Source organism: Phycomyces blakesleeanus, assembly GCF_001638985.1.
Source record: "Phycomyces blakesleeanus NRRL 1555(-) unplaced genomic scaffold PHYBLscaffold_27, whole genome shotgun sequence".
Taxonomy (NCBI): Eukaryota; Fungi; Mucoromycota; class Mucoromycetes; order Mucorales; family Phycomycetaceae; genus Phycomyces; species Phycomyces blakesleeanus.
This window is the reverse complement of record NW_017265160.1, coordinates 609,151-633,574: the sequence shown is the minus strand read 5'-3', so window position 1 is coordinate 633,574 and position 24,424 is coordinate 609,151. Positions and strand designations below refer to the sequence as shown.

The 24,424-nt window shown below is 35.3% G+C and overlaps 9 protein-coding genes across 9 annotated transcripts; 2 read left to right on the top strand and 7 right to left on the bottom strand.

The window, feature by feature from the left end:
• Nucleotides 1-317: 317 nt before the first annotated feature.
• On the top strand, nt 318-1,352 carry PHYBLDRAFT_151066 (hypothetical protein; the record flags this gene model as incomplete). Its single annotated transcript, XM_018432595.1, has 3 exons — nt 318-552; nt 1,072-1,118; nt 1,251-1,352. The coding sequence occupies 3 exons, from the start codon at nt 318-320 to the stop codon at nt 1,350-1,352; spliced, it is 384 nt and encodes a 127-aa protein (XP_018286021.1).
• Nucleotides 1,353-1,665: 313 nt separating this feature from the next.
• PHYBLDRAFT_183450 (hypothetical protein) lies at nt 1,666-2,928 on the bottom strand. The gene is made up of 4 exons (XM_018438770.1): nt 2,389-2,928; nt 2,122-2,250; nt 1,961-2,020; nt 1,666-1,825 (listed from the first exon to the last, which is right to left on the bottom strand). Exons 1-4 carry the CDS (start codon nt 2,888-2,890, stop codon nt 1,752-1,754), a joined length of 765 nt encoding a protein of 254 aa, XP_018286020.1. The 5' UTR covers nt 2,891-2,928; the 3' UTR covers nt 1,666-1,751.
• Nucleotides 2,929-3,702: 774 nt separating this feature from the next.
• PHYBLDRAFT_151064 (hypothetical protein) lies at nt 3,703-4,089 on the bottom strand (the record flags this gene model as incomplete). The annotated part of the gene is made up of 3 exons (XM_018432594.1): nt 3,703-3,824; nt 3,885-3,913; nt 3,992-4,089. The coding sequence occupies 3 exons, from the start codon at nt 4,087-4,089 to the stop codon at nt 3,703-3,705; spliced, it is 249 nt and encodes an 82-aa protein (XP_018286019.1).
• A 1,931-nt stretch (nt 4,090-6,020) lies between these two features.
• Nucleotides 6,021-6,899, top strand: PHYBLDRAFT_91928 (hypothetical protein; the record flags this gene model as incomplete). The annotated part of the gene is made up of 2 exons (XM_018443778.1): nt 6,021-6,638; nt 6,702-6,899. Coding segments are annotated over 2 exons (816 nt in total), but the record flags the coding sequence as incomplete, so codon positions are not given.
• Nucleotides 6,900-9,936: 3,037 nt separating this feature from the next.
• PHYBLDRAFT_103689 (C2H2-type zinc finger transcription factor) lies at nt 9,937-10,302 on the bottom strand (the record flags this gene model as incomplete). Its single annotated transcript, XM_018427778.1, has 2 exons — nt 9,937-10,032; nt 10,105-10,302. Coding segments are annotated over 2 exons (294 nt in total), but the record flags the coding sequence as incomplete, so codon positions are not given.
• A 1,812-nt stretch (nt 10,303-12,114) lies between these two features.
• Nucleotides 12,115-12,887, bottom strand: PHYBLDRAFT_68348 (hypothetical protein; the record flags this gene model as incomplete). Its single annotated transcript, XM_018441934.1, has 2 exons — nt 12,115-12,335; nt 12,791-12,887. The coding sequence occupies 2 exons, from the start codon at nt 12,885-12,887 to the stop codon at nt 12,115-12,117; spliced, it is 318 nt and encodes a 105-aa protein (XP_018286016.1).
• Nucleotides 12,888-16,949: 4,062 nt separating this feature from the next.
• PHYBLDRAFT_160321 (hypothetical protein) lies at nt 16,950-17,488 on the bottom strand. Its single transcript, XM_018434160.1, has one exon. The coding sequence runs from the start codon at nt 17,391-17,393 to the stop codon at nt 17,190-17,192; it is 204 nt and encodes a 67-aa protein (XP_018286015.1). The 5' UTR covers nt 17,394-17,488; the 3' UTR covers nt 16,950-17,189.
• A 1,226-nt stretch (nt 17,489-18,714) lies between these two features.
• Nucleotides 18,715-19,247, bottom strand: PHYBLDRAFT_151058 (hypothetical protein; the record flags this gene model as incomplete). The annotated part of the gene is made up of 3 exons (XM_018432593.1): nt 18,715-18,821; nt 18,884-19,007; nt 19,062-19,247. The coding sequence occupies 3 exons, from the start codon at nt 19,245-19,247 to the stop codon at nt 18,715-18,717; spliced, it is 417 nt and encodes a 138-aa protein (XP_018286014.1).
• A 1,448-nt stretch (nt 19,248-20,695) lies between these two features.
• On the bottom strand, nt 20,696-23,171 carry PHYBLDRAFT_173887 (Zn(2)-C6 fungal-specific transcription factor; the record flags this gene model as incomplete). The annotated part of the gene is made up of 9 exons (XM_018437125.1): nt 20,696-20,716; nt 20,887-21,072; nt 21,177-21,323; nt 21,542-21,674; nt 21,749-22,490; nt 22,688-22,732; nt 22,804-22,905; nt 22,951-22,972; nt 23,073-23,171. The coding sequence occupies 9 exons, from the start codon at nt 23,169-23,171 to the stop codon at nt 20,696-20,698; spliced, it is 1,497 nt and encodes a 498-aa protein (XP_018286013.1).
• Between the last annotated feature and the right edge of the window lie 1,253 nt (nt 23,172-24,424).

The window sequence follows — 24,424 nt, the reverse complement described above, 5'->3', positions numbered from 1 at the left end:
AGACCGCTTAGAGCAAATTGGCAAGAAAACTAAAACTGAAGATAAAACAAAAGAACTTAAAAACAAGCTCCAAAAGATAAAAAAAAAAAGTCTACGGATAAGAACAATAACAAACGTAGCACAACTTGCCAAGTGTGACAGAAAGGTATTGCGGTTAAATGTGGAATACTGCTTTGGGCTAAAAAATGTTGAAGGATGAAAGAAGTTCATATCTCAAAGCTTCGACAAAATAGGTGAGACTGCGGTAGGTTCGATAGTAAAAGGCAGAGCTAAAGAATTCTCTTCTGCCACACCAATAAATAAATAGCCTCTTCAGAATGGATCTCCCTCCTATTGTAAAGACATTCGTGTGTACTAGATTACAAGACACGATGATTACCTCGACAGACTATACCCTTTGCTTTTCGGCACTCGTGAATATGATGATAAGTGAGCTGAGGACTAGCGAATTCTTTTTTGACAACAATGATATCAAGATTAAGAAAGTTCCTGGTCAAGTTCGAGAATATGTGGGACGGCAAAAAGATAATCAACAAACTTTTGAACAAAGTGGTACTAGTGCTATTTCGCCACCATCTTGCCCGCAATAAAGAGTCAAAGCGTATCTCGACCACAACAACAAGGAGCCCATCTTAAAAGAAGGATATGAGAAACCATGCGCGTTATGTTTGTCGTGCAGAGGATAAAAAGCTGAAGAGGTTGATACAAAGAAAGGAAAAAGCAGGCGGATTAGAAGGAGAAAAGTGGACGACTAAGATAAATAGTGGGAAGTAGCGCCTAGCAAAGTTAGGACATAATCTTAAAAAGATAGACCGGAAACGTCATTTATTGAATTTAAATTGCCTACTAATGCTTTGTTTTACTATAGAAGATAAACCAAATGCTCAATGATAAGGAAGCTTCTGCAGAAAACAAGCTCGTTATTCAGGATCTAAACATCGCGGAAGAACAACAGGATTTTTCTGGAAGAGGAAGGGACTTTGGATGATGATGTTTCGGAAAGGAAATTGAATCAACTCAAGTCCATAATCAAATACTTGGTTTTTAGCAATGATACGCCTGTATATTTAGAAGACGCCAGACATCAGTCTCCTGAGACCTCCACCGCCGAACAGTCAGTATGCTCGTTGATCTGCAATACGTTGAAAAAGTTCTTGCCTCCGAAAAAAAAAACAATATCATGTAATTGGGTGTCAGATATATTTCTGTATCTTTGTAAACAACGTTCTTAAATATGCATGTTTTAAAAGGTTTACTCGCGCATTATGTCCTTCAACATCATTTTCGTCATCGAGTGCACTACACCTGGATTCAATTGCATTATATCAGTTAACGACCCAGAATATAGATAAAGAAAAGTCGGAAGAACAATCATCACATACCAACCAGCAAGAAAAGAAAGGGTATACGAGAATGATACTCTATGGGTATAATAGTGCTGAATATTATACAACAATAACATCTGACTTTTGTACACGAAGAAACGATTTGGCAGCCAGGTTGTAGCTGTGGTAATAAATTTAAAGTTTATTACCAATGGCAGTATGAATTTTTGATGTATTAACTATTATTTCCGTTTCTTTAAAAAGAAAATAAGTGACTACCCAATTTTTTTTGTGGGGTAGGGGTAGGGGGGGGGGGGGGGGAATAAAGGCACTCAGGGTTCAATGTGATGAAAGATGGAGTATATTTATTATTGATTTTTCAGGACTTGGATTTGTCTACAGGTAAGCAAGAAAAGGAAAATTTGTCTAGAGAGTGTGGCCACCAGCAATCACTATACCGGGTCCACGAGTTGAAGAGAGAACGACGTGCTGAATCATAGCTAAAAGTAACAATAGACGTTTTGTCATTAGAATTTTAAAAAGCCAATATTGTTTGAAATAAGCATTTCTCTCCTTTGTTCCCCCCTTTTTCTTTTCATTCATTCATTCATTCATTTGTTATTTCTCTATATTACCTTTCAAATTGTTTGCTTTTCCAAACACCTTCAATTCCTCTAGGATAGCTCTAAGATTGGCTGAGATAATAAAGAATATATATATCAGAGATCAGAATAATGATAATAAGGTACTCTCCCTATCCCTTTCCCTTACTAGGAGATGGACATCAAATTCTTACCTTCAACATCTTCACCCTCAAAGCTAATCTTTCCAATTCCTGTGTGCAAAACACCCAACTTGTCAGCCTTAAAGTCAAACGAGCTCTTTGAGGTCCGGACAACATTTGTTACATCGTCAGTCACAGTGCCTACAGACAAAATACAAATACAAATACATAATTACATAAATACATAAAATTTCCAGTATTTTTTTGTGTGTGTTTTTTTTTTGTTTGTTTGTTTTTTGTCAGATATTCATATTTCTTGGTTTCCCTTGTAAGCATTACCCTTTTTGACGGTGGGCATTAGTCCCTTTGGTCCGAGCACCTTTGCGATCTTTGTGACAGCAGGAAACATGGCAGGTGTAGAGATGCACTTGTCGAATTTGATCTCGTTATTCTTGACCTTTTCAATAAGCTCTTCTCCGCCTACAAAGTGTGCACCTGCAGCACGGGCCTCATCGGCCTTCTTGCCGCTTGCGAATACGAGGATTGTGGCTTCTTGCTTGATGCTCTTTGGCAATACAATCGAGCCGCGGATAAGAGGTGTTGATTTTTCGACTTTGCACTGAACATGGGCCTCAAACTGATGTTCGGGATTGCCGACCTCTAATGCCTTTAGTACACGCACGGCGCCCTGGATGTCGAGAGCATCGGGGTTCAAACGTGTAGTCTGCTTCTTCTTTTTTGTGGCATATGATCGGGTGACGTTGGCTTGGGTGTTATTGACCAGTGCACGGCAAAGAATGCTTCGTGTGGTGATCGATGAGCGTGCTGTCAAGGCGATCATTGAAGGAAAAGAGGAAAAGTGTTCCTTTTTTGTGTGTGTGTGTATTCTGTTAAAATTAAAAAACTACAGATTTGAGATGTTGTTTACTGGGCGGATATTAAAAATATGATGACGTTTAGAAAGGAGGAATGGTCGATTAAACTGCTGTTGCCTTGGATGTGAACAGATAAAGTATGAGAGGTCAGATTTAGAGGAGTTGGTTTGGGTGGATGAAAGAAGGAATAAAGAGGGCCAAAAGATGGCTTAATGTTTAAGAGTTGGATTTCGAATGATTTGTTGTATTCATTTTTTTTTGTAGGCCAAGTGTGGTTTAATGAGATTTGACAGCTCAGTCAGTCAAGCTAACACATTTATTGAATCAATTTCTTTTTTTTTTATAACAATTTCTTCTGCTGTGTTTCACAGGTATGATTAACCGTCGGTTTGTTTTATGTATTGTATATTTTCATGTACATCTTTAGTATTCCAAATTAGTCAACTGATAGCCTCATTTTGTCTTTATTCTTTATTATTTAAATAAAGAAAGTTTAGCCAGTATATATATATATATACATTGTATTCCTTTTAATAGCTAAAGAATTGTGATTTGGATTCTTTTGATCTTGGGATTTCTATTGTTTATCAGTAGTGGTACAAAACCTCTTTTTTATATATATATATTATGAATTTAATGTCCGTATAAGTCTCTCTATCTGTGAGGGGTTTTTCAGAATACGTACAAAATTGGACTATTGTTGATATTTTTAACTTTTGTGAATAAGATAAATAGATTATGGAATTTATAGGTGCTGTATTAAGTAGTGGGGGTATATTTATTTGTAGGGTGGAGGAGCAACACCGTAGTTAGGAGGAGGAATGGCAATGTAAGTGTTTGTCTGCTCAAACTGGCGTCTCTCTCTACTTTTCAGGAGAACATAGAAACCATGAATGTGACCTATTGGTTGGTTGGTTGTAAGTATGGTTTCGATAATAAGAGTATTATAAGCTATCTTACCGGGAATATAACCAAGGAGTGTTAAGCATCTATATAAATATACAGCCAAAGTATAAGTATATTGATATCTGTGGGTATGTTGACCAAAAAAAAAAAAGTAAACCTACACATTGATCCAGAAATCGACACCACAGCCATCGATTAGAAATATACCAAGAGGGGGCATCAATAGGATGATAAGTATAAGGCAAAAGTCGTTGACCATTATATTAGTAGTATTAGTATTTTGGTTGATATGAAGAATAAGGTGAAGAAGAGCGAAAGAGATTGGTTGTTTAAAGTCAAAACGCAGCTAGCATATTAAATAAAAAGAATGTCGACTGTGTAACAAACTCGAGGATGACGTTTAATTCCAATGTCTTTGCATTTTCTTTTTTCTTTTTATGTGGAAAGCATTAGTAGAAATAATAAAGTATATATTAGGGGGTGGTCATCAGTCATGGATGTATATATATATGTAGAACATCATTATTTACTACTAGACTTGACGGATAATAAGCAATTGATGCTCTGTATTGATAGTGCGTATCAGCCTGTCGATTGGTTTATATAAGATTCATCTTACAACTAGATTCAGTTAGACAGACAAAATAACAAATTGATCAGAACAATCATATGTGTGTGTCTCAGGAACTGGGTAATACTAGAGTCAATGTTAAAACTTTTCAGGCTCATTTTGGATACCAAGAAAAAAGTGGTACAATAAATTTCCAATGATAAGAAAATCTTATCTTGATTGCCAAGGTTTATTTTCGAATTTCAAATTTTATGTTATGCTATTGTCCTTGAATTATACTTTATTTGAATATCTGTAGGTGTATGTTCTAATCAGGGTCCAGATGATTATGAATGTGTTTTTTAAGATAAATTGTAAAAGTCTATCTAAAGTTGAGATATCTCGAGCCTTGGAATGATCGCGAGATGAGCCAGAACTCCTAAACGTGCGATTAGACCATTGTCAGTTGATAGTAAAAAGCTGTTATAAGAAGCACAAAAGAAGTACTGGGCAAGAGGAACTTGGGTTGATTCTTACGGCAACAAGACGATCTACAAGTTATTTCGATGGCTGTAGTAAATAGAGTCCCTTTTGCTTTATAAGCGAGACAATTAAAAAAACAGTACATATTTATGCTCGAATGTATTCTGACGGTCTTGTATAGAGATTGAGCTTTATATTTTGGGCTTCTTTTGGTTGATTTTTTAAAATAGATTGAATTAAATGAGCTTGTTTTCGAGAATATATATATATATTGGTAATTTCTACTTGTTTGTTCCTGGTTACAGACTGTTGCGCCTATTTTCTCTGAGTATTTCATCTTTGTCAGCACAGGTAACCAGTGCATGTGAAGCCGATTGAATTGTCTACTGCCAATTGGCCCAAAATAGCAAGAAAAATAAAATAAGAATCTCTAAAGGTCTCCCTATTCGACAAATCTCGCTTACCCACAAAAATCCAGTGTATATTGCTTTATTTATTTATTTATTTATTTATTTATTTGTGTGTGCGTGTGTGTGTGTTTGGTAAGTCTCAAAATTTCAAATCCGCCTTTACTTCTTTCTCTCTTTCACTCTATTTTTTTTCTTCTTCCTCTTCACCCCTTTCATTGTATGCCTTCACCTCCAAAGCCGTGGGAGACAAAGACAAATAACAGCCCTCTAATGACAGATTCGACCACACCTCCAGTTCCAACTCGCACAACTACTGATGGATCTTCAGCACTTAATCGACTAGGAGGTAATTGTTAAAGTCATTTACCCATCTACCTACCTACCTACCTACCTACACACACACACACACACAAATATATGCATACATACAGATATATATATATATATATATACATGAAATATTCACAGTAGAAAACGCAACAATCATAATAATAATAACAATAATGACAGTGATTGCAAAAACCAAAAATAATGTGGGGATTGGGGATCCGCATTTGAGAATTTTAGTCAACTAATATATTTCATTGTAACCATTTGTTATTATTGTTATTTCTTCTAGTCTCTAGTAATGCTGCAACTGGATATGGTCAACAGCCTGTATATGGCCCACAGAATCGACCTTATGGTACAACTGGCTACGGCTCTGGCTACGGCTCTAGCTATGGAACAACTGGCTATGGCTCTAGCTATGGCTCTGGATATGGTTCTGGATACGGGTCAAGCTATGGCACATCTGGTTATGGGGGCTATGGAGGATACGGAGGAGGAATGAACTCTTATAATCGGATGGGTAGCTACGGCTCCCCTTATGGACGTCCTGGAATGATGAATGGCGGTGGACCTGATGACATGGGTCTCCAGCAGCGGATGGAAATCGGCACCCGACCTGCATTCGAGGTAGTCGAGCGTATTGTTGGTGCATTTGGTGGGTTCGCACAAATGCTGGACTCTACATTTATGGCAACCCATTCGAGCTTTATGGCCATGATTGGTGTAGCAGAACAGTTTGGACGGCTTAAAGGGTACCTTGGCCAGGTCTTTAGTATCTTTGCGCTCTTCCGCCTTTTCAAACGGGTCAAGAACCGCGTGACTGGAAGTGGCTCAAGCGAGATGAACCTGTCCGAGTTTGAACGTTTCCAAGACCCTACGGCCAATGGAAATGGGTTGCAACCAAAGATGTCCAAGAAGCCGATAATGATCTTTTTGTTTTTGGTTGTCGGACTGCCTTATATGATGCACAAACTGATTCAGTTGATCAATGTTAAGAATCAGCATGAGCTCCAATTGCAACAGCAGCAACAAATGGTACCACCAGGAGGTGCAGCCGACATGAATTCTAATACAACTTCTGGTGCTGCGGGTGCCAAGATTGATCCTCTCAAACTTGAATTTGCGCGTGCGATGTATGATTTTACGGCCGAATCGACCATGGAGATTAGTCTCAAGAAAGGAGACATCATTGCTGTCTTGTCCAAACAAGATCCTACAACCCAAGCAGCAGTTGGAGCTTGGTGGAGAGGGCGCCTGAGAGATGGTACAATGGGACTCTTCCCAGCCAACTATGTAGAGATCATTCAAAAAGGACGACAGGACCCCCCAAATATCCCGATCACTAAAGAAACCACCAACATAACTACGGATGCTACTAGTGCCACAGCTACAGCCACAACTACAGCTTAAATCCAGACAATGAAATCAAATCAAATCAAATCAAAATAATATGATGATACTCCCCCCTCTCTCCTTATCCCCCTCTTTATCTCAAGCACATTCCCTTTGTATCATAAACATGTAAAATATTCCTATTTTTTCTTCTTTTTCTAAATCTCATTTCATTTTATCCTTTCAATTCATATATTCATTCGTTATTTCTTTCTTTCTTCTTCTTGAAAGAAACGAAACAAACAAACAAACTATGAGCTATAAATGCTATCTCACTATATCACTATCAAATCAAATACTATTGTTATTACTAGTATTACATATAATAATAATATATATATATTTTTAAAAAAAAATAAAGAATCTCGGATGGTCCGAGTTTTCTTAATTTCTTATTTTCTTTCCTGAGTTTTAATATACATGAGTGACTTGCGATCCAAGAATGATTCTCAACATTAAATAAAAGTCCTGGTCTTTCCTCTCTTTTTATATATGTATATGTATATGTGTATATATATATATATATATTATCAATTAATAGAATAAAAATAAGTATATAAAAAAGATGACGAACATATCTACAGCTGCGTATGAAGGAAAATTGTTTATTGTACAACAGCTGGTAGACAAAGAACCTGGAATACTCAACACTCAAGACCAAGTGTGTAAAAGCTGTATAGACATATAGTATTACTATTATTATTGGTTGTGTTGTGAATTACAAGATGATTGCTAATCAGTTTTCTATAAAAAAAAAAAAAAAGGATGGAAGAACAGCTTTACATTGGGCAGCATCTGGAGGACATGACAATGTTGTTCAGTTCTTACTTGAAAAGGGAGCTTCGGTATCTTCAAGAGATGAGGTAATAGATGACTTACTTTGGGTCTTTATAATTTTATTTATTTATTTATTACCAACAGTCTGGGTGGACACCATTGATGATTGCAGGTAAAATGATGTTTATAATATATTATAGATATATTGTGCGTGGATGGGCTGAAGATCTGTTGTTTTCGATGCAGGATCGACTGGCCATGAAAAGGTAGTTGAGTTGCTGTTGGAACATGGATCAGATCCGTCACTTCAGAACGAGACCGGACAGACAGTACTGTAAGCCAAATTATTTTACTTTGTTTTTTTTATATATATATATAAAAAGAGAGAGAAAGATACAGAGTGCTTTCTAGAAATTCTTAATTGAATTTTATTTTTATTGATCTACAGTCATTATGCAGCATCCAAGAATAAACCAGAGGTAAAAAAAAATTGTCGAATGACTGACTAGATGATGATAAATGGTGAAAATGAACAAAGATCAATAAGAAGAGTAACAAAAAGAAAGCCATTCTTTCTATAGAATATTGTAATAATCATAATCATCAAATTTATTGATCGATAGATATGTCGTGTTTTACTTGAGCACAATGCAAATCCAAATCAAGTCAATTCAACACAGCAAACACCTTTGTAAGAAAGTTAGATACAACACCCAAAATAAAAATGCAGCAATACCAAATCAAATCAAATCAAATCAAATCAATTGATATATATATATATATATATATATATCTAATGATGATGATGATAATGATGATGCTGCTGTTAATGCTGATGACGACGACAGTGACAATGCCTGATATTATATATATTCATTTTTGTATTAGACACCGTGCTGCTTCTCTAGGACATATAGGTGTGGTAAAGATATTGATTGCTGCCAAGGCACGTGTGAATATCCGGGATCAGGTTGCCAATACGCCTCTTCATTTGGCTTGTGAAGAGGGTCATGGAGACACCGCATTGTTACTGATCCAACATGGAGCACGGGCCGATCAACCTAACCGTGAAGGCAAGACAGCCTTGGATCTCTGTGACGCAATGTTCCGAGCTTATCTTGAGTCCCAAATTGATTAACGCTTCATCGATTCATTTAATAAGAAAATAAAAATAAAAAGTTTAAAAGTATCACAAGACAATTTATATACATCAATTATATAAGATATATAGATTTCTTAAGAAGAAAAAAGAAGAACCAAAAGGAAGGAAGGAAGGAAGAAGAACCAAATGATATTATAGAATATACAATATACAATATACAATAATATAGTTATTTGCTGACGTTTTTATGTACGACATTTGTAAACGTCATATTCACAAATATATTATATATTATAATATATATTATAATATATATATATATATTCGTATTCTTATTTACCGACGTCATTGTTTCTGTGTAATATATTTCTTATTTATTATTAATTCCTAATAGAGTTCTTTATATGCTATCATTTGTCCCCCCTCCCTTAATTATTATAAAGTAAAAATAAATATATTATACATTACATACATTACATATATTACATACATTACATATATTACATATATTACATAAATTAAACTACATGAACAATATTATATATATATATATATAGTTGATTTCTGCATTTATTGCAATATATAAGAAACAATAACAAGGAACAAAGAACAAGGATAATGACAAGAACTAATAATAATAAGAATAATAGACAAAGGAGAAGACAAGAATAAGAAGAAAGTGAAAGGAAGTGGAAGGGGTGAGTGAAAGAAGCAGGGATAAAGGAGATGGAAGGGGTGAAAAAAAAAAAAGTCTGTAGGGGCTGAAGATCAGAAAGAGAGAATACAAAATACAAAATATAAAATATATATTATATATTATATATAAATTTAAAGATGATGATAATATTTTAAAGAAGTATATACAAGGGTTTTCAAAATATAAAGGAAAGACAAAGAAAGTTGTACTGAAAGGACAGACCGGTGTCCAAATAACATACATATATGTATATAAAAGAAAGGGATCCTTTGTTTTTTTTTCTCTGGTTGATTGGCTGGTTAGAACGAAGGGTAAAAATTCTGTGGGTAATGGACAGCAAACGGTTCACCATAGATAGAGTACTCTTTCTCTGCAGACTTTCGCATCGCCTCTCTTTCTTTCTTTTGTCGACGCCATTCTTTACGCATCTCCTTGAACTCAGCAGGATGTCGTTTGGGACCCTTTTTGAATTAAAGATATGAATGTTTAGTGACTCATTCTATTTATTTATATATATATAGAAATTAACTTACATGATTTTGCATACTGACGTGTGCATTGAGGTGGTTAAGAGTTCCGTACGCCTTTGTGCACTCGGGCCAGCTGCAGAAGTACAGCCGTTCGACCTCATCAAATCTCCTGCGGGGTCGTTTCTTTTGAGTTGTGCCTGGAAGAGCCACAAAGGAGTATATTTTATCCGAGTTTGTACTTGAGATAGATGGTTGACGCTGACGGTTTGAAGTGTCTGCTGGGTACTGGAGCTGAGGAAGCGAGGTTGTGAGGATGTCATAGGTTGGATCAGCAAATATATTCATTGGCATGACTGGTTGTTGTTGTTGTTGCTGTTGCTGTTGCTGTTGCTGTTGCTGTTGATGATGATGATGGTGTATATGTTGTTGTTGTATTTGTATTTGTTGATGATGATGTATTTGTTGTTGTTGTGTTATTTCTGGTACCTGGACAACAGTGGGGACGGGACATTGCGGGTAAAGCAATGGTTGGTTTTCAGGCAAGACATTGGACAAGGGTGGTAAACAGGGTAGCTCTAGTGACTGGAGAAATGGCTGTGATTGTTTGCGGCGAGCCAAGAGGTTACTGTCTGAGACATGGGACAATGGAACAGTAGGCATTATTTTATTGTAATATGTTCTTGAATACGCTTAAGATGGAAAGATTGATTCTTTGTTCTTGATGGTGTTATTTTTTTTTTGAATGATAATATAATATTTATATATAGTATATTTATATATAAAGACAAGAAGAGGAAGAGGAAGAAGAAGTAAAAAAGTAAAGGTAGAAGAAGTGTGTGTTGTGTGTGTGTGTGAAAAATAAGAATGGAAATAAAAAAAGTAATAAAGAAGAGAGGGAAAAATAAGAAACAAAAAAAAAGCTGTCGATCTGTCCAAGGATTTAAATGAAAGTCATTGCACACACAACTATAATAGTGGTACAAAAAAGGCAGGCAGACAGACAAATATACATACAGACATATAGACATACACACATACAGACATACAGAAATACAGAAATAGAGGCAGACAGGCAGACAGACTGTCCGTCCGTCCGTTCGTCCGACCGACCGTCCGACCGACTGACTGACTGACTGAATAACTGACTTGATTGACTTATAAGAGAGTGTGAGAGAGGGAGAAAACGGTATATTACACAGACACAACCATACACGCACACACGCACACACGCACACACGCACACACGCACACACGCACACACGCACACACGCACATACGCACAAATAAATTACACAAGAAAAAATTCAGTCAGATTCAGTCAAATTTAGGTGAAACTGACACACACTCACAATACTCACTCACACACTCACACATACCCTATACAGCCAACCAGTCATTTATTCAGATACACAGCTAATCATGCACTCAGTCAATCAAACATGCAAATCAAAAAAAAAAAAAGGCAATGCAATCAAATACAGACAGACAGACAGACAGACAGACAGACAGACAGACAGACAGACATATAGGCAGACAGATGGATAGATAGATAGATAGATAGATAGAGAAAGAGAGATCATCGGAGATACCAATGACGTCAGTTCAAGTATTATATTTTATTTATATGTGTGTGTGTGCGTCTTTAATTTTATAATAGTTATATATATATATTTTATAATACAACCAGTATGGTTGATATTTGTCGTGTTTTGAATAAATAATTGTCGGCAATTTACAAATAAAAAAAAAATTGTCGTAAAATAAAAATCTATTTGTCAGTTCAAGTTGAACTAATTGTGTGTGTGTTTTTTTTTAACTATGCCAAAATATATAGAGTTTTATATTCATTTGTCTCTCTCTCTCTCTGCATCTTTTTTTTATATATATATTTATGATCCAATGAAAGGCTGACCTGACCCAAATTACTGTGCTGTAATAGTGACGTTTGATCTTTAGAATTGACGATTGTTGTCCCTGAGCTAATGAATGTGTTTTCACTAAAGAAAGAGTCCAGTTTATTCAAATCAAAATTTTCAAGACCTTTTGTCAGGCCAGGTCATTATATATATTACATTAAATTACATTACAGATCTGATGCTGGAGCTGATCAACATCCCCTCCTCTTCCATAGTCCATAGATCTATCTCCTTGTTCACCAACAATCTGGTCAGATATTTTTATTCTTTTCTTCTCATTTTCACGCTTATTTTTCACACCGTTAGCCAAGTCTACCAATTGGTTGTTCAAAGCTGTGTTCCCAATAATCCGGATCTGTTGTCGATCTTCAAACAGGCCTTGGATATATATATATATATAGGATGAAGGATCTATCCAACCGAGTAATGATATCATTCACCCAGACAATTAAATCCAATCTAGCCTATCTCTTCCATGTCAAATGGCTTTTAATTACTATTGCTCTGGATAATAGATAACGATCCAACCTTTCTTTCCTCAAACATTACTGGCTTCCTTTGATTCTTGATCTGAGTGTGTCTGAATTTGTTAAAGACTGAAATTCAAAGGCAACATCCAATGATGGTAGGCGATGGACCAGCAAACATATAACCTGGAGAGGTTATCGAATCTATGTCATACTTCTTTCAACAGCCTAATAGATAGATCACTGTCTGAGAGCAATTGATGCTATGAACCAGATTTTTTCTTTTCTTTTCTTTTTGTGATGACTGTCCAAGAGTGTATCTCAAGCGTAAGGTTCAATGGTGCTGAGCAAAATGGCCGTGCTTACCTTCTACCAGGATAATGATAATGCCACCAAAAATTCGGAAAGTACAAAAACACAATTGAGGATACTGGATCCAATCCCGGCTCATAATGTTGCACATTTTATCTGTCAAATCTTTGTGCTTTATTATCGAGGTCTTTGCAGCTCTGCTATAAAATAAACAAATAAAGAGTCAATCTCCATCAAGTTCAAAGCCAAATATATATATCTATATATATTACTACATTTTTGCCTTGGTATACTATGCAAAATGAAAAAAAAAACTCTGTTTATATCTGCTGCTATCTTGATGCTATTGTCATGGATTGGAGGAGGGGGGGGGGGGGATGCTCCAAATACCAGTCGTGGATTTTCTTTGTAATAGTATTGATATCATATATGCTAAAGTCAATCATCCATGCTGTCTTTCTTCATGGTTGTAAACTAATGAGCCCAATCAACCAAGTTTTGCAAGATTAACCTTGTCTTCCTGCGTTGCTTGGTCCCCAGTCAGGCTATAGCATGAGGCCACGATAGTTTGACGGTGTATGCGACAAACAAGTACCTTTGGTTTGGTAATCTACGATAAAGGTAATTGTAATGGTGGTGGTGTATGATTAATATCTTCCTTGATCTTGATTCTATCCACTTTGCACAAGCTTTCATTAGAATTCACAGTGTCAGTGCCTTTTGGAAGTTTTCTCTTCTTAGTGAGACTGGCTTGCAATCATAATGATGTTTGAGAAATGAGCGAGTTGTTACATTGTTGTCACAAACAAGGCAAATAAAGCCATTTTCACTTTTTATTTAGTTGTTCTACCTATAGCTAACAAAGAGCAAAATAATAATAATAATCAACGTTAATGATAAAATGACACCCACACTCTATTAATATGGTTGTTGTAAATGAGTATTGATTACTACTTCAATCATGATTAAAAAAAAAAAGGAGTCCTCAGCTATTCGAGTCAAAAGTTATCTACAAATTACTTTATTGTCTAAGCATATAGATTTATCATGTACATTAGTGATTATATTTTATATAGGATGATATCACTGTAGGGTTAATGCACGATAAGTTTAATTTGCTGTTGCTACTACTACTGCTGCAAATCACATTCGGACCAAAGAATTATAAAAGTTCAGATGAACAGTGACTGTTTATATTTTGTAGTAATTAAAGGTTTTTTTTTTCATCAACTGTATTGAGTATATTATAATAAAGTCAATAGATCGACAGCAAAAATTCCACCTTTAGAATCTCCCATGACGCTTGTCTCGGCGAACCGACAATTCTGCTGCCTCAGGTAAGCTTCGATATTCGGTCTCAGTTTGCCCTCTCTTCTTGTCCCACCATTGGATCCCGAATGATGGCCTGTGCCGGTGACAATATAGACAACGCCCTCATATCCTCGTAACCGCTCCAGTCGTTCGTGCACAATCTCAACAGCCTCATCCACATGAAGCCCATGGAGATCAATAAACGTCTCATGTTGGTTGCGCTGCTCAAATATACGTCGACTCGCCTCTGAGTGCATCTCCTGCATCAACCGATTGTAATTTTTTGCCTCTTGAGAATAAGCCTTTGCTCTGGCTCCATCTCCCTTGAGGTAGAACTCGGTCGCGCGATTAAAGAATCTATTACGAAGCATTCCATACTCGATCGCCTTTTCTCTCTAAATTGATATAACATGAAAAGACATATAAATTATTTCATTTCATTGCATTAAATAAAGTTAATAATAGTATTAGTAATAACGCCTTTTCTTTCTATCTTTCTTTCTTTTCTGTTCTTGCTATTAAATGCATAAAAGTCTATAATTATATGTATATATATATTTATATAATTTACCTGTTGAATGTATTGGCTATTCAGGGCGCTTCCGGTTTCAAACCATGGGATTCTTACAGGCTGTTTCAATTTCTGAAGTCTGCTTTGTGCATTAGTTGCCAGTCGGGACTGAACAGATGACGACGACGACGATGATGATAATAGACCCTTTTGACTTTGATTATGCTGATTATGCTGATTATTATTATTATTATTATTATTATTATTATTATTATAATTATATTGTTGTTGTTGTTGTGTAGGTTTTTTCTTGGCTGCAGCTGCAAAGTTGATCGGAGCTTTCTTGGTTGGTGTTCTTGTTCTTGTTGCTGTTGGATGCATCGACATCTTGGCTGCCTTTGCCAATGAAGGAAACTCCTCCGATGATCCTGCTGCTGCTGCTGCTGCTTCTGATACAGCCTCGGGTACTTTTTGCCTTTCTTGCTTTGACGAGCTTTTTACTTTGCTTGATACCCCGGCAAGAGTCGGATAGTCTTTTTCATCGAATCTGACAATATCCTCCTCCTCCCCAGCTCTTGCCTTGGTTGGTTCATCAACTGTCTTTTTGAGAGCCATCTGCTGAACATCAAAATTATGCGAGAATTCACATAAATCTCCCTTGAAACAAGATCCCTGCAACCTACACAGCATACACACCATACAACACAACCCACATCATTAATTATTATACCATGTCATATAATATTATACATTTTAAGAATATGTATATACATGTGTATATATTCGGATATATTTACAGGTCATTTTTCTATAATAATTATTATTATAATAGTAGTAGTAGCAGTAGTATATATTCTTTATTCATATACTCTAAAAACAGTTCTACAATACTATTATTTACACTATACAGAATAGAAAAAGAATTATGATAATAATAATAAAGTCTAGATAGATTACACATCCTTACCAAAACTTGCACACCTTGACTTGTAGATCATGGGCAAATCGACAGTCCTTACGGTAGCACTCACCTGCCAAAAAGTGACGACACACTTGCCTTTTGTTGGGTGTGGGTGTACTTGTCGAATCAACCAAAGGCTCAGGGTTGGGCGTACCCAGCAAACTCTCGACAGCTCTGTCCATGTCATAATCGTGAGCAGCAAGGATCGACTGTAGCTCATCCGGAGTCTGGTCTGTGAAGATTGACTGCAGCATCTGGAGCGCAGACATGTCTTCACCCACATTCTCTGCTTGGGTCTCTTCAAAGGATGGATTTGTGACAGAGAGCTGTAGTAGGTGCATGTCCTGGATGGTGTCGTTATCTAACAGTGCGCCGTGGTAGTATTGCAACGTAGGGTCAAACTCGCTGTCGTTCTCAGACCATTGATCTTCTTGCTTCCAAATACTCTTGATTGGGTCTGAAGAATCGGATTTCCAAGAGTATGACAGCCAGTGCTCATCAGCTGTCTGTTCAAAGGGATCAAATGCCGGTGTATTTGGATCAAACCGAGGTATGAATTCAGGAGCTTTTTCATTGAGTGGTTGAGAACTGACCTATGTACCAAACACATATACATACACACACACACACATATATATATATATATATATATATAAGTTAATAAGTAAATTTGATGGAATTTTATTTTAGTTGCTTTCTCTCTTCTTTTCTATTATATTGTATTATTCTTTGGTTAACTTGCATTAGATGACATTTCCAGGTTAGATTCACTTTTTGTTATATATGATTCAAAGGTAAAAGAATAAAGAAAGATATATATATATATATAAAAGGAAAATGTAATCAAGCAATTGAATTGTAGAACAAGATTAGTTTAAATTACAAAAGGATGTTTAAAGTGATATAATCTATTGTTTTGTGTTTTGTGTGTGTGTGTGTGTGGACAAAACAAGAGAAAGGTGCGCATTAAAGTCATGTGATTTAGGCTACAAATTTGCCATCATTGAGATTGTTCAATCAATATACATACAATAAAGAAAGAAGAATTACTCATACTATAGACTACTACAGCCTACAGACTACAGATTGTCCACCCTTAATATGCATGCATTTCAAATCATAAGTGCTTAATCAAAATAAATCAATAGTTTATATTTTATATATACACCATACATACACGCATATAGACTCTTTATCTTTATCTTTATCTTTATCTTGATCACCAAAGGCTTTACACTTCTTCTACTTTATTTTGATGTGAATATATATATTTTCTTTGAGTTTTGATTAGATTGGATTACTCTACATGATGCAAATATCTTTAATCAAAATTATACTTCTTTAGTGTTTTTTGAAATAGTAGTAATAATAGTTGTGGGAGAACTCTTTCTGATGATAATGATGATGATGATGATGTTCTTTTATTCATGTATTAAATTAAATTAAATTAGATATTTTATTTTATTTTATTTTTGGATTACTATTGATATTAGTAGTAGACAAGAAGAACAAAGAAGGATATGTACAGAGTAAAGCAAATAAAATAAAATGTATATAAAATGTAACTGTTTGTGTATGTATGTAAATTGAGCGTATATGTGTGTGTATCTATGTATAAAGAATCCAGTATCCTTTTTGTTTGTTTGTTGTTGTTGTTGAATGAGTATGTTTTAGATATGTACAAGAGCATTGCGTCTCCGAAGAGCATAGACTGGTAGTTCAACTGTGTCTCCTAGGATGTCCACCTTGATAAGCTGGCGTGGATTAGACTTTACGCATTGATCGATATAACGTGGAGAGAGGGCGGCCATGGTGGAAGAGCTTGAGACCATGTGGCGGGGAGTGGGCCAAAGGACAGGTGTAGACGATTCCATGATTGATGATATGTAATACAAAGTAGTTGAGAAGAAGAAAGAATAAGACTGTAAAAGCTGTTGAGTTTGATGTTATAGTAGTAATAGAGATAGATGTTGTTTTTTAAAAAAAAAATTGGAAAGAAGGAAGGAAGGGGAGGTAATCAGCTTATTTAAATATGTGGTTTTTTTTGGATTTGTTTTTTTTTACTCACGCCATGTCAAACACCCGGACTGTAATGTACATCAAAGCACGTTTTGCCACATGGATATTATTTTCTTACAAGAAGCTGACTGGAATGAATTTTTTGTGTATATATTTCTTTGGGGATTTTGCATTATAAAAATGTTGAAAATAATGAAAAGATGATAATGATTATAATAGTATAGTATAATACAGTATCAATCAATCAATCAATGAATCAGTCAAGCAATCAAGAAATGAATGAATGAAAAGTAAATGCAATATAGGAATCATTCGATTATTATTCACCTATTCTATTGGCTATCCTTGACCCTTTTTTTTTTAGGATCTAAGCGGGATGTCTGCCGTTGTAATAGGTGAAAAAAAGTGGCCTTACTTTTTTTTTTCTCTCTCTCTCTCTCTCTCTCTCTCTATTCCTCCCCCTCTATGTATGTATGTACATGTATATGTATATGTATGTGTGCCTTGGTGTTCTTATTATGCACACATCTTGCCTTGTGTGTTTTAAATAAACAGCTTCCATTGTCCTGCTGAGACACAGGGTCGGATCGGAATATTACTTTCTCATAATAAAAAAAAACAATATTTTTTATATAGATTTTGTGTGTGTGTGTGTGTGTGTGTACATGGAGATTGATATTGATATTGATATTGATATTGATATGTATATTTTAAAAGAATTTTTCTTAAATAAAGAAAAATCCTTGTTGCAAAAATTAAATGATTGGTTGTAGTAAATGTAGATATATAGATATATAATTGTACTTGCACATATGTAATTTACTTTGATTTGAGAAAGAGATATTGTGCGTAAATAAGGTAATGAAGACATTTGTAAAAGAAAGCAAATAAAAGATAGAAATATATATATATATATATATATAAGTAAGTAAGTAAGTAATAATGATAATGATAATGATACTAGCAACGAGGAAGAATATGAGTAAATTGAAAACAAATAATAATAATAGTAAGAAGAAGAAGAAGAGGAAGAGGAAGAGGAAGAACATGATTTTGATGTTGATGATTATGATTTTGATGATGATGATGATGATTGTAATTATGAGGAGGAGAGATAGTAGGAGGAAGGAGGAAGGAGTGGTGTATCTATATATATATATTACTGAGTGGATAGATCTACTCGTCACAGTCGTCTTCGCCTAGGACACACCATACAATATCAATCACCCCCACTTTAAAGTCTTCTAATTCTGCAAAGACTGAAGGAGTGAGATCAAGCGAATCTATTGTAGAAATTTTAGTCTTGTATTCTCATCTATATATGTCTTAATATACTGATTCTTACTGTAACTGCAACCAGGACAGGCATCCGTAATGGTGGCCACGGTTGATCTTCCTTTGTATGTAATCAATACTTTCTTAAAGCACCATTCACTCTTGCCATTTTCATTGCCGTATTGATCCAAGTTCTATTTTGTTTGGTTTGTTAAATATTGATATCAAGGATAATTTGTTAATCTTACCAATGCAACAATCGGACTATCATCATCTTCCCATGGCCCACACGATCCAAGAGGACCTCCCTCAGAAGCTGGGTGGAAGAATGTGCCGTATCCTTTAAAGAAACCGTCATCGTCAGATCTTACGGCCAGCTCTTTATCAGCCATTAACACCGGTCTACAGTGGCTCAGAGCCGTGGTAGCCAGCATGACAAGGAGAAGACGGTAAATTGGCCACATAGTACAGAGAGAAGAACCACAAACCAAACAAGAGATTCCCTCTTGGTTATATAAGCAAACCAACCATCGCCACCCCCCACAGGGAAAGCAGGGGTAAAAAAAAAAAAAGAAAAGAAAAGAAAGATAAATAGGTATATACAAAAAGTAACCAATATATATGTATATATGTATACATAAGAGAGAAATACAGCAAGTTACAAGGCAACAGACAAATCAAACTACATAAATTAGTAGCTATATCACAATCACAATCACAATTACAATTACAGTTGTATATATATATATATATATATATATATTTATTGTTTTTAATTGGTTTATATACTTGTTTACCTTACTACCGTTAATTCTCAAGAAGCAATCAGTGATCTATGTGAGATTTGTATCTATAGTATTTGTAGTGCGTATATGATTTAATTTGAATTATATATGTATATATATATTGCCTTTTTATCGTTGTCATCATAATCATCATTATGAGAAGCATAACACGGTCATCATCGTCTGAACCGCCAAGTCCAATGTGCGTTTAGTTAAAATAAATAGCAGGTTGGTTTGTAGTACTCTACCAAGCCATAAAAGGACCTTTCTTGCTTTATTTTATTTTTATTTTTTACATACTTTGTTACCCTGCAGCACAAACTACAAACTACAAAATACAAAATAAACACATCTATCATGCTAATATCAACACCAATACTAATAAACTATACACTGTAAATTATATAGATTATAAAAAATACACACACCAATACATTGTCTACGAATTAGACAATCGGACAGAATTCAGCCAATGACTTTTTCTTCTCTTTTTCCCATATGTATATTAATTCTACCATTACTATCAATATAGTATCAGTAGCAGTAGCAGTAGCAGTAGTGATATTTATTTTCTTGTTGTTATTATTATTATTGGTTTTGGTTTTTGCTGCGCTTACTATTGGTATAATTAAGATATAAAGATAATTGGGATAATTGGGATAATTGGGTTAATATTGAAACTTTCAAAAGAGAACTGCAGTAACCTCACTCTCATGTTTATGTACTCCTGTAAGTATTATGCTTGTGTGCATAATGCAGTTCTTATAATGTGATGGAATCAAATAATTCAAAGTCTAAAGGTCACTTTTAAAAGAGTTGGGTTTTTACTTTAATCCCGGATGGCTTTATTTTTATTGCCTTAACGTTACGTTGCATGCAATATATATATATATCATTTATTTAATTGAGGGATGAAATATTTATATATGGAGAGAGAAAGAGAGAGAGAAAGATATACATATAAAGGATCAACCTTGACTACCAGATAGATACACGCAGATTTCCCAAACACCAGACTCCACACTCTATCTCTATCTCTACTTCTCTCACAAATATGTGCCTATTTAAACTGAGCTGATAAAGTTGGCTAAAGGCATTTAACCAAGGATAGGAAGAAACTGTAAATTGAAACAAACCAACAGAAAATGAATAAATAAATAAATACATAATAATATTAATAATATTAATAGTAGTAATAAATAGGTAAATGTTACTTATTATCATTATAGTCATTATTTTGAAACATATATTCAGTACTCCAACAGCCAAAGAAGAAAAAGAAGCTTACATTCCCAACAATCACACTCGGTAGATCAAAGATGTCTCTTTTAATCGTAAAACAAAAGGTGCATGGGACGGCCTTTTGATGAGGCGTCCGTAAGATGCAAGAATAAATGCATGACTTGTCTGTGTTGTCAAACGCATGAGTGGCGAATTTTTCCCAGTATTCTACTGCAGACTGATTATCCATCAACTACGCAATCAGCGTTATTTTATATAGATATTGTTAATATAAAAAAAATAGGTTACTTTATATATATATATATATTATTCTTTTTGGCTTGTAAAATGATCTACCTCATAGATGTACGTTTTTCGATGCATAAGCATATCCTTGGACCACTGAGTCAGGAGAGAAAACTCTTTACCAACCAAACATACTTCTCCGGTCCTTCGCCAGACTACTGTAGGTGTACCAGAGAAACTGATCAGTTTTTCATATTCCTAAAGCAGAAAAATAAGACATATACATACATACATACATACATATACATAGAAGCATAGAAACATGTATATATGAATGTGAATGTGAATGTGGTTATGGATATTGGATATAGGCATTTTTAGATAATTTTATACTCTTAAAAACATTGATGCTCTTTATTATCTTTATTACTAGAACCATTGCTCGAATTGCTCTTTTTATCTTTATTGCTCTTTACCAGTAAAGTACGCTGCAAACACTTTTCCATGAATATCAAATCTTCTTCAGTCAGATTCATGATCAACGCAAGAAACGACGGTCTAAAAAGCGCCAGCGCCCGACTGATCCGCATCAGATCATCCTGACCCATTCTAATACCAAAAAATAACAGTCATATTTTATAACCATGATCTTTATTGTCAAAACTATATTGTAGTGCTTGTACCTGTCTCTCACATATTGAATCAGGTAGTGAAACCCTTTTGCATAATTAAATGGTCTCTGCACACTCTGATAGGCTTCTTCGGCTGTTATATTTCTCCTCCGATTTCCTGTCAGTACACGCTGGGTAGCGGACACGGTTGATACTGGCGTAGTTAATGGGGTTGATGATAAAGGTCCTGATACTGATGCTGCCGCTGATACTGATGATACTAATGTTGGACCTGGACCTGGACCTGGACCTGGACCTGGGCCTGGGCCTGGGGCTAGTGATAGTGCTAGTGCAGATGCAGATGCCGATACTGGCGCTGATACCGATGTTGATGATGATATTGGTGTCGATGTAGAGGGAGAGTTGTATTCAATCAAGGAGGGCTTTTTGGTAGTTACTGGTAGAGATACTGGGGGTGGGGTAGGAGATTGGACAGGTTGGCCAAAAGAAGTCCGCAATGGAAAGTTATTTGTCATGGGTGAGTTGGTCGCAGTAGGGATTGAGGTTGAATTAAAGGCAGTGAAATTTTGGTGCTGTTGTTGCTGGGAGTGGTTCTGATTTAGATTCTGGTTTTGATTCTGGTTTTGGTTCTGGTGGTGTGTAGAATTCATGTCTTCCAGTGTGCCCTGAAGATCCAATGGTGTCTGCAACATATTACCAATAAATCCATACTCTAATCCAGCAGTTTCTGAGCCAAAATCAAGGTCACCCATTGTGAAATTAAATAGATCACTCGTGTCCACAAAATGGTTGTCTAAATTCATAATATATTTATATATTTATATAATGTTAACAATGGTGACAATGTTTAATATAAGTAGTTAGAAACACAACGCGACGTGATTAAATCACTGGTCTTTTTTTTGTAGTTGTCAATAATTTTCTATCTTGACTTGATCGATCATATTTCTTTTCTCTTTCTCTTTTTGATCATTCGCTTGGTTTTCTTACTGTTCAGGGCGTCAGGCATTTCTGGATAACTGAGGCGACTATAGTCTATCAATAAACACATCAGAATAAATACTCATGGCATTTCCAAGTTTTTCTTATAAAACAAAAACACTTACTGTCTTGAGGGGTAAGGTCTTGAAGATATTTTGCTTTCTTACGGGCAGCGTCTGTGCAAGTGGCCGCAAGATCACGCTTAATACAACGCTGGCAAGGACGAGCTACACAAGCTTAGTAGAAGAATAATTCTGTCAGAATACACTTACAGTCGTCGCAAGTAAGATGTGCCTAAGAAAAATAAATATTTATACATATAATATATTTACATATATATAAAAATATATAAAGAGAGATAGATGAATACGATTGACTGTAAAATGAGGTCTACCTTTTGGCAATGGAAGCAGGCTCGAGATGCCTTTTTTCGTTTATTGTTATCGGACTGGTCCGGGGTGTAGGGATTGTATTGAGTGGTTGGAGATGTCATGGATTGGCAAGACGATTGGTGTCTCCAGGGCTCATTTGCAGAAAAAAAAAGAGAGAGATGCGGGGTTTAGGTCAAAGAAAGGAGGGGTTTGTTTACTGTGATGCACATGATCTAGAAGATGTACGACCTGCCTATTTGAGGAAAACAGAGAACTTCTTTTTTTTCTTTTTTTTCTTTTTTGTGTGTGCCTTTAATCAAGACTGTATAGTGTTACCATGGTAACAATAAGTTTTTTTTTGCTTATTGTTTATTGCAAGCAAATGTACAAAAATAAGCTTGCATTTAATAGAGTTGTGTGATGTCAATCAACATAATATTCTTATTCTTATTTTGTATCCTAGCAACCCACTAAATCAGCCTGAGGTATATTAATCTATACTTATATATATTTATACCAATGTAGTGTTGCCATGACACATTATATATAGATAGTTTTGTGGAGAAATCGCACGCTTATACGCATACACGCACATACACACACACATAAAAATACATGTACAGTGATTCCAACAACCAATGTTACAGCCAATCAAAATCAATTTTGTATTTTCAGAAATTGGAGTTGTATTTTTAGATACCAAGCCATTTACTTCAAAACCATGTCGTTCTTGGCAAGCGAGAAAATATAGATATAAAAGAGAAAGCGAGTATGTTTTTTGTTTTGTTTTGTTTTTCAAACTTTACAATTTAACATGAGTACAAATTTTTATATGAATATGGGCATGGAAATGCCGTTGATCAGGAAGAGTTTATTGTTGAAACTATTACTACTCACATTGATTATATGAAAAACACAGCCTTTGACGAGATTTCTCTTATTTTCCAATTGCTGGTAGACTAGTCAAAAGATGAAAACATCCGCATGAAGGAAGCAAAAGCAAAAAAAAAAAGATTATGTTCGCTATACAGTCTAGGATAAGGCTAGATTTTTCGATTTGAATATTGAAATTTTTAGGAGTCCATCAACTGCAGCGAATCAATTGGGTATATATATTTGAACAGCACAAAGATTTGCTAGGCAATATAGCATATTCCCTCACAACATCTTTGGGAGTTATAGTAGAGTAGGTCGTAAGTGTATTCTAACCGAAGAGCATAAAAGGACAACTGTCAATTTTCATTGATGATGATCCGTCTGCTACTGTCATTGAAGTAGCCGGACATTTATTGAAATGATTCGATGATCTCAAAGTTTCACGCAATACTGTTTATAACTTTATGAGAGGCAAATGCAATCTTTTGTTGAAAAAGGC

What these genes read in the sequence shown, in the direction of transcription:
- PHYBLDRAFT_183450 (XM_018438770.1), bottom strand. Translation starts at nt 2,890, where the DNA reads ATGATCGCCTTGACAGCACGCTCATCGATCACCACACGAAGCATTCTT. An exon ending in AATGCCCACCGTCAAAAAGG is followed by an intron (nt 2,251 to 2,388) that starts GTAATGCTTACA and finishes TTTTGTCTGTAG; the next exon opens with GCACTGTGACTGACGATGTA. An exon ending in TGAGGGTGAAGATGTTGAAG is followed by an intron (nt 2,021 to 2,121) that starts GTAAGAATTTGA and finishes TTATTATCTCAG; the next exon opens with CCAATCTTAGAGCTATCCTA.
- PHYBLDRAFT_160321 (XM_018434160.1), bottom strand. Translation starts at nt 17,393, where the DNA reads ATGGAATCGTCTACACCTGTCCTTTGGCCCACTCCCCGCCACATGGTC.